The sequence below is a fragment of the Necator americanus genome, chromosome I, assembly GCF_031761385.1.
Source record: "Necator americanus strain Aroian chromosome I, whole genome shotgun sequence".
NCBI classification, from domain to species: Eukaryota; Metazoa; Nematoda; class Chromadorea; order Rhabditida; family Ancylostomatidae; genus Necator; species Necator americanus.
The window spans coordinates 13,188,980-13,197,992 of NC_087371.1; the positions used below are offsets into that span (position 1 = coordinate 13,188,980).

General features: G+C 44.0%; 2 protein-coding genes across 3 annotated transcripts; both read left to right on the top strand.

The window, feature by feature from the left end:
- Positions 1-4,019: 4,019 nt before the first annotated feature.
- Positions 4,020-8,031, top strand: RB195_005380 (uncharacterized protein; the record flags this gene model as incomplete). Of its 2 annotated transcripts, XM_064177830.1 has the most annotated exons (12): positions 4,020-4,034; positions 4,099-4,257; positions 4,998-5,132; positions 5,188-5,325; positions 5,386-5,475; positions 5,538-5,623; positions 5,678-5,821; positions 6,340-6,445; positions 6,504-6,594; positions 6,652-6,740; positions 6,809-6,841; positions 7,894-8,031. In XM_064177830.1, the coding sequence occupies 12 exons, from the start codon at positions 4,020-4,022 to the stop codon at positions 8,029-8,031; spliced, it is 1,224 nt and encodes a 407-aa protein (XP_064034935.1). The 2 variants fall into 2 exon arrangements, with proteins under 2 accessions (XP_064034935.1, XP_064034936.1); XM_064177829.1 differs by lacking the exon at positions 7,894-8,031 and having other exon boundaries at positions 6,809-6,850.
- A 230-nt stretch (positions 8,032-8,261) lies between these two features.
- Positions 8,262-8,882, top strand: RB195_005381 (uncharacterized protein; the record flags this gene model as incomplete). Its single annotated transcript, XM_064177831.1, has 1 exon — positions 8,262-8,882. The coding sequence occupies one exon, from the start codon at positions 8,262-8,264 to the stop codon at positions 8,880-8,882; it is 621 nt and encodes a 206-aa protein (XP_064034937.1).
- Between the last annotated feature and the right edge of the window lie 131 nt (positions 8,883-9,013).

Genomic DNA, 9,013 nt, shown 5'->3' on the forward strand with positions numbered 1-9,013 from the left:
ATTGGTTCGCAGACTATTTTGGGGGCGGATGATCGATACGACGAATGATCCTCAAAACCGTATTTTTAGGAAGTTTGCACATTTTCAAGATCAAGCAATGAATATCTCGAAATGATAAACCGTGAACTGTGAAAAACTGTGAAATATAAACTAAACTGAAATATAAACTGTGAAATATAACATTCTGGTGCTGAAAAGAATCCACAACACTAAATATCGCTGCACCATTATTGTTTAAAAAAAATTAACAGAACAACTTGTGGGAGGTTGGTTTGGTGCTCATGTAAGTTACAAATGGACTAGGAACAAGAAGGAACTGATAAGTAGAGTGAACCCATCATATTTACAATCGCAGGTAACTACATCTGCTCGAGGATCCACGTTCCGTCTACTGCAGTTCAGACATTTTCTTAAGACAGTTTTAAGAAAAGGCCCCTATACATGCATTTTTGACCGCCAACGGCACAATTTTAAGCAAATACGATCAAACTCAGTAATGCAATTGAATATATCTTGCCTGGTTGAACTCGGCAGATTCTTCAGGGTTGCAGAACAGCATCGGTTTGTCCGAAATAACAGTCAATGTTTTAATGTAGCAAGAAAACAAGAGAAGCTAGAAAGGCAAAAAGAAATTTGGGATGAAAGGATTCCAAATCCTTAATTATTATTGTAGAAAACTGCAACAGCAGCCGCTTACCGTATAGCGTATCGAGTTTCGTATCGTTTTGATCCGACTATCGATTCACAGTAACAATAACTGTGAATCGATAAAGGATAAAGTTTAAAGGATAAAGTTTCTGGCGTTAATCAATCCGCTTGGGATGCGCCCCCACGTTCACTTCAATTCAGAATCGTTTGAGGTTAACGAACGTGTATCAGGCCTATACAATGACTTGCGGTGGCTAGCCGATGTGTCAAGTCAGTGTTTTTATCCTCCCAGACAAGTCTGGTACCAATTTATCGACCCCGGAGGGATGAAAGGCTTGGTGAGCACTAGGGCGGATTCGAACCTTCGATCGATTGTGCAGTAAGCGGAACGTCTAACCGCTACACTACACCCGCCCCGTGAAACGATAGTCGGTTGAATAACCTTGTTACGATGAAGAGGACCTCCTGAATATATTTTTGAATCATTCAGCTCTGGACCGCCCTTTCATATTGGTGAAAAACTTCGTTATCTCTAAGTGTCCTTTCATTTGCTGAACTTGCGAGAGTCATAACCACCTCCTGATAGGAGAAAAGAAGCAAAAATCCCAGCGATATTTTAGTACATTTTATGATAAGTATAACGACCAAAAATACTCAATAATTCTAGGTGTAGTCGCGTCAAAACGGTATGAAGCACGGTGTACCTGCGATTGGGATCGAGGCAGGATTATCGCGAACTGCGGCGTTTTGCTAGCGAGGGTCCCCGCTAGATCCTGACCGCTACGCTCTACACCGCCACTTCGGGTGCAACTGCTTACGCAGCTGCCGACTGTACCATGATTTGCTCATGTTTGATCTCATTTTGACCCTACTCTAACAACATATATTCCCGCAATAGCAATTGTGCCTTGAGATGAAAACCATGCCTTTCCATAGATTGATGGGAAAGTATAGTCGAGTCAAAACGACATGAATCACGAGTGTAGTTGCGGTGCATCTGCGTACGCGCTCGGAACGGCACGGTGGAGGCAGCAGTTGGAACCGGGTTGGGGCCGTCGCAAACTGCAGCGATGGGTGATGCCAGCAAGGGTTTCACCACGCTCCCAGCCGCTACTCTCCACCGAAGCGAATCGAGAGAAGCTGCGTACGCAATTGCACACGTACTTCATGTCGTTACGACCCTACTATACCACCTTAAATCGGCAAACAAAAATTAAATAATTGGGAAAAATAACGGAAAAAAGGAAGAAGTTATTGGAAGGATGGGCGAAGTAGTGTATGCGACTCACCCACCTTGATTTGCGGAAACGATGGTTGATCTGGGAGACGGTAACGCATGCCGGTGGCTCTGATATGTCGTTTTTGACCAGTGATTCAGATGAAAGTGAAGGAAGACGAAGAAGAGGCCATACAGCCCATTCACGAATTGGGACTGCACAATCGATCGTAGGTTCGAATCCGCCCTACTTCTCACTAAGCTTTTCATCCCTCCGGGGTCGATAAATTGGTACAGGACTTGTCTGGGAAGGTAACAACAGTGACTGTTACATCGGCTAGCCCCTAAGTCATTGTAGGACAGCACGCGTGTTCATAGACCTGAAACGGTTCTGAATCGAAGTCGGACGAGTGGGGGGCGCATTCTCATAGAGGTTGATCAATCCCGTAGACTTTATTCTCTTTATCCTCTTGTTTCTTTATATTCGAGGCTTTTTAGAGGAAGCAAACGAATGAGCGGAAGTTGTCGAAAGGAAGACAAACACAGAACGAAAAAGCGAAATGAAAAATATCGAGACGAAAAAAAAAATAGAGAGATGAGAGAAAGTGTCGAAGCGAAACAAAATATCGAAAGAGCACAGAAAATCGAAATGGCACAGAATAGGACAGAAAATATCGAAACACCGGAATCTCGAAAGCTCAATGGTTACTTCGATGATACTGCCGTAGCAAAGAAACACATATAAGTAGATTGTTTCACGTATTTGTTTATTTGCTTGTTGTTATTATTTCAGCCCTATCAATGTTACAAAAGGAGAACAACAGCATAGAAAAGTGAAGAACACATTGTCTTTGCTCTTGTCCTTTATTATCGAATTTAAAACAATGGTGAAGTTAAAAGTGACTGTTCGGCTCCTGCTTCAAGATCTACTTGATAGATTAATAATCGATTGGTAACAGCAATCAACCTTATTATATCGAAAGGAGACAGCTGAGGGCTAATGTAATCGCATGTTGTTGTTGGCGAATCGATAGCGGTGGCAGATGTGAGGGATCTTCATTCCGTTTACCTCTAGTAGGGTCAAAACGACACCCACGACGTAGTTGCGCAAACGGCTGCGCTCGAAGCGGCGCGGTGGAGCGGAACGGAGAGAGGTAGGAATCGAGGTGGGACCTTCGCAAATTGCAACGAAGAATGGTGCTAACAAAGGTCCCCCTTCGATCCTAGCCACGACGCTGCACCGCAACGCTTCGAACGCAGCCGCTTACGCAGCGACAACGGGCTTCATATCGTTTCGACTCTACTATGCGTATCCAATGTTCTAAATTGAGCTGGCTTCAAACTCCTCAGATGCAGAGTTTTCCAAAACAAAATATGGGACTACTTAGCTGCACTTTAATGATAGCCCTGGGTGCGTTATTTGAGTATGGAAACGCTCATTGGTAAGTAGTAGTACTAGACCTCAGAACATGAGGTGTGTACCACAGGGACCTTAGGGGAAGAATACAAAATTGTTCAACTCCTTTGTGGTTTATGATATAATATCAACGCGTTGTTCGGCCTTTCTTTTAAAATACTTTGATATTAGGAACTTACCTTCACTGTTCCAAGCGCTATATTCGCTTCGGGATCTGATCTATAGAACTGGTCTGAAAAAAACATTATACTGACTATACGCGTTGACATTATTACGTCTACTATAACGAAGATGGAATATATCGGATGAAAACTCAGAAATACAATTTGCTAAGATATTTCATGAAAACTCCAAATTCTAGTATTATTACTTAACTTTCGTTTAAATTCGAACATCTTACTTCCTTCATTGTATTCGTTAGTTACTGTGATAATCTTCTTTTTTGTTTAATGGTAAAGATTCGTGAAGCATCGTACTTTTTTTGCATATTTCTCCGAAATAGCGGAAGGAATATGTAGTCTTTACTTCCTGTTTGAATTTCGCGGCTTTTTAGCATTGACCCCAAGGGGCGGAGCCTAGTGCAGCCGAGTGTAGCTTCAGATATTAGATCATGAGGATCTGTTTATTTCCTTCGTTATAAGCTCATGCCTATCACTTATACCTCAGCCATTTTCATCGGAGTAAGTTCCATTTCTTAATTTTGTGCATCGCCAACACGTTCCACATCATCGGCACAGAATGGTCAACAAGAAGGTTGCGAACGGCATCCTTACTATCTTGCGCTGCTACCGGCGCATTACGCTTGCATGGATTGCAGAAGGCCCACGAGGACAAATGGTTGCTCCAACAGATCCACAAGACCTTTCCGCAGAATGCCGTGCGTGTGGTTGGACGCCCAAATATGTACGTAGCGTTATGGACGAGGAACAACAAGCCGATTATGGGACAAGCATGGAACGACAGCGGTGTCGTGCAAGTACGTTTAGTGTGACTATTTGTAGTCGATTCGAAAGCGACTTGAGGAATGGTGCAATAGCGTGGGCGGCTCGAGGTGGCAAGGTGATGCCGTTACTCGACTCTGCATTCCGACTGGAACTACCGAATTTCCAATGTTGATCGCAACCGCTTATGCAGCTGCGCCAGGGTTCGGGCTGTTTTTTTCAGGCGGAAACAGACAGCCGGCACCTAATATTACAAATTATAATATTACAATTCTTTAAGAGATGATCTTCAAGTGGTTGAAATCGTGTAAGGATCCTCGCTACCGCCACTAATCTCTGTAGTTCGCCACGGTCCCACCTCGGTTCCAACTTCTGTCCCCACCGCACCGCTTTGAGCGCAATGGCTTACGCAACTTTTCCTGCATCACAGTTTGACTGTTTGACGCAACTAGATTCTACCAGTCTGGCGGTACGTGCCGTTATTGTTGGTGGTGACAAGCAACATTGGCGGCGACGGCTTCTTTTTCCATAGATGTTAAGGGCAGGGGCGAGTATACCGGCGCCTTTAGACACATAACCTGACGATCCTTATTATAAGTTTGGCTTCTGGTAACTCAAACTTAATAGGTTGAGGTAGACCTCAACGCAATAGCGAACACACATTGTGGATTCTTTTATTTTCGTGTGTCATCACAATTACAGCATTGTGCTGGGAGTGATTGTAACTTCTTCCGAACTTGTGGAGTAGAAACAGTCAGTGATCTTTCGATTTCAGTGTGCCTTCGCAGCCGATAAAAAAGTGTTCAAAGGAATGGACATAGAGGGTGGAACAATAAAATTGCTTGTATATGAAGGAAATCATGTGACAAATCACTTTTACTATGAATGGGTGCCATTAGCTAAGTGGAAAGTAAGTGAAACGAAATGAAAAAATCCATCCATGTATCTGTGACGCTAAATCACAGGTCGAATGCAAAAGCAATCGAGAACGAGTCCAATGTAATGGATCGGTGCCGATTTTTTGGAAAGAGAAAGCTGTTCTTGGCAATTACGATATCCATGAACAAAAAGCCTCATTTGCTGTTTCAGACTCGTTTGTAGAAGTACTGTAGTCTGGATTTCGTTCAAGGACCAATCATTCTCTGATCATTTTCTTCCAACAGATCGCTAATCTATCAACACTTGGTGAGATGTTTGTACTGGTACGAAACACCAATGGCGGTCCACCTGAATGCACATGTGCGCAATGCTCGGTAAGTCAAAAAATTAGCTGTCGCCGCTAGCTGATTACCAATTTCTCATCGATCGATCGTAGTCCGACGCCGATCATGCATCGAAAAATCAGCTCATGGTTAACGACTGGGGCGATTTTTGCTGTGGGAATTTGTGGCCTGCTGATAAGTTGGTTGTCGTTACGCCGACTCTATCGATGCTTATTCAATAGCGTGAATTCAGACCAATAATGAGGGCCTTGAATCGGCCCTTAAATACCCCACGTGGACCACAAGATCATTTCGTCGCCTTATGGTATAGACATGGGAAACCTTTGATGGGTCGCGCTTGGAATGACGATGGCAAGATAAACGCGTCGTTCGTAGAGTACGTTTTTACTAAGAGTCAGAATCCCACGAATCTGACGTGGTGAGCGATTCTGTGAGAGAGATTGGGGTTGTAGATTAGAGGATCCGGCGTGATCCTCCTCATCTCTCCACTATCGGCGTAGAAAAAGCTGTTTTTTTAATAGGATTTTAGTTGCGACGCTCCTCATCCAGATGCGAGCGGTCGAAGATCATAGGTGTCTTCACGAGCCTATTCAAGTGAAACCAACAGATAGGCTGCTGAGAGGACCGGTACGTGTAAATACATAGAGGAGCGTTCTTACGTATCTCATAGGGAGTAGAGCGGTTCTCACCTCGTTTTTTACTATGATTAGGGAGAGATGAGCGGAACCATTACGGATCCCGCAATCTACTACCCCATCTCTAGTTTTCCTGCGGATTCCCTCATCACGTCAGATTCGTGATGCTGCTTTTAATTGGCATTGGCTTACACAAAAGCCAATTAAAAGCAGCATCCGTAGAAAGCAGAGGACAAATTGTTATTTTCTATTTTTTCAGTTCCAACCACGAATTCAGTGGCAAAATTATCGGTTCCTTGCAAATGTTGGTCGCAATGCAGGCCACAGCAGCTGGTTTTGAGTACTGTTGGTTACCATATGAACAGGTTGTACAAGAACTTCATGGATTTGCAAACAAATCATAATCTGGCACTTTTTCTAAAGGCCTCCCGTTATATCGGCAAAGACTTTGCACCTGTGCACATGAGTTACGTCGCTCCATGCGTTATTCAGGTTGATAAATTTGAAATACTTGGTAAGCCGCCAATTATTCGTTGAGCGATGCCGGTCGTCACTGACTTGACTTCTACAGGATCAGTAAATTTGAAGAAAGAACGCGCCGAAGCTTCTTTCGACGGTCGTATAATAACTTTGGATGGACCAGCAATTCGAACGCTGAAGGTGGACAACCGTCAAGAAGAAGGACGGGAACTTGGAGAGAACCGCAACGAAACGTTTGTAGTTTTCAGGTTTTATGTCGAAAGGATCGTGACGACACCATGGTCATATAGCTCCGCCCATCATTTTCAGTGGCTCGAAGTGCACTCCTCAAGCGATAAATCTTTAACGAAAAGCCTTAATCATCGTCTCTACGTCCCTAGCCCGATATTTATGCCACATTTTTTGGCTCTTCTTCTCCTTTCTACTCCCTTTCCTATTGCCTTTATTTTGTATGGAATGATTAATAAACGTGACAGCCATTGTTGAAAATTTCGCTTGTTTTCACTCTAACTCCCAAAAGTGCGGACAAGGACAAGTTCTCGGTAGCATTGTTAGATATTTCAAATATCAAATATATACATATATATATATATATATATATATATCAAACATATCAATTTCATTCCCCCCGGGGTTGATAAATTGGTACCAGACTTGTCTGGGAGCATAAAAAAAAACAAAAAAACTGATTTGACACATCGGCTAGCCACCGCAAGTCTTTGTATAGGCCAGTTACCCGTTCGTAAACCTCAAACGATTCTGAATTGAAGTGAACGTGGGGGCGCATCCCAAGCGGATTGATCATTATTGATTGATTGAAAGCATTGTTGTCCTTTTATCTTATAAGGGAGATCCGTAGACTTTATCTTTTAGAGATGAAGTCTACGGATCTCCCTCATTAGAAGGAACACAGTCGATTAGTCGCAAGTATACGTGGCACATCTTTAGGTGGCGGATAGGGGCTAATCGCGGACCAAGAGTGATCTTGTACCTGTCCTGAGACGCAGGTAGATTCAGAGGATGGACTCTCTGTTTCTGTTGTGCCAGGATCGGCTCTCGAAACGAAAAAACTCGAGGCTCGCAACCTGTTCATAGGTTTTAAATTTTTATCCAAAACACTAGTAGAAAAGAGTCTCCTGATTCCGGAGGAAAACCTGGTACGCTAGCAATTGGAAGAGCGCGATTGCAGGAGTCATGTAGGTTACCGAAACGGAAAAGGAGTAGGATGACGATCTGTGGTTAGAACGCCCGAACGCTTGCATCGGATGCGACTATTGAAGCCTTAAAGAAAAGAAAATCTCGAACAACTTACAATCCGAATCGGACGTTTAAGGGCAAAAGGATGTGGCTCAACACCATCATTGACAATCTTTGTCGTTTACACCCTGATATCAAGAAGAAGAAGTCGAAGCTTTCTATATGGACTTCGAGAAGCCCTGCCAAGAAGATCATGCCTTCTACAAAGCCATAATTGGTGATTTCAACCCCCAAAAAAATGGTCGCAGAAGAACGACTGGAGAACTTCACATCGAAACCAACGGCCTTCAATGGAATGAGCAGTGAGAGAAGCTTTCCGAGTTCATCATGACGACTAAGACCATCCACTGAACTCGCAATTCTAGAAGCCCTATTGTCTATGCTGGACGTGGGAGTCACCCGATGGAGGGTATCATAATCAAATTGATCACACATCGTCAGTAAATGGTTTTGCCTGACGGATGTCGCTGTTGCACCAAAGTTTTATACGGGATCGCACCATCGCCTTCTTCGAGGAAGATTTCCTTTCACACGGAGGGGAGAAAAAGCCGACTCAACGAGGAAAGCGAAGAGTTTCAAAACCACCAAGAGACGCCTGTCTCCGAAAAGGGTAGAGCTGATACGTCAGCATGGAGCTGCACGAGCTGCAGGCAACCAAGAACTCACGTCCGGGCTTGCAAGGCTTGCACAGAGGCGATAAAGGAAGACCTCGAAGAGGGAAGAGCAGAAGTGTTGGGTGAAGCTTCAGAGGCGAAACAGAGCATTCGCTACGCCCGTCGGAACTTTGCCAATCGTAAAACAACAATGACTACTCTCTGGACCTTAGATGGACCATCTATAACATCGAGAAGGGGAATGGAAATGGTCATTCATGACTTCGACTCAGACCCCTTCGACAGCCACGTCCACTTGCCTCCTCACCATCTGAGGGAAAATAGACATGTCATCCCAAAGGTCCTCCCTTCCGACGTCCGACAAGCCAACATGTCGATGAAGAATCGTACTTCACCTGGTCTCTACAGAGACCCGCAAAATACGAGCAAGCAGGGTTTCGAGAAGGGTTAAGTACGATTGACCACATACACACGGTTTCAAAACTCATAGAAGTATCGCAAGGGTACAAGATGCAGCTATGTCTCACTTTCATCGATTTAAAGAAAGCCTTTGATACTGTTGAGACCGAACCGGTAATGGAG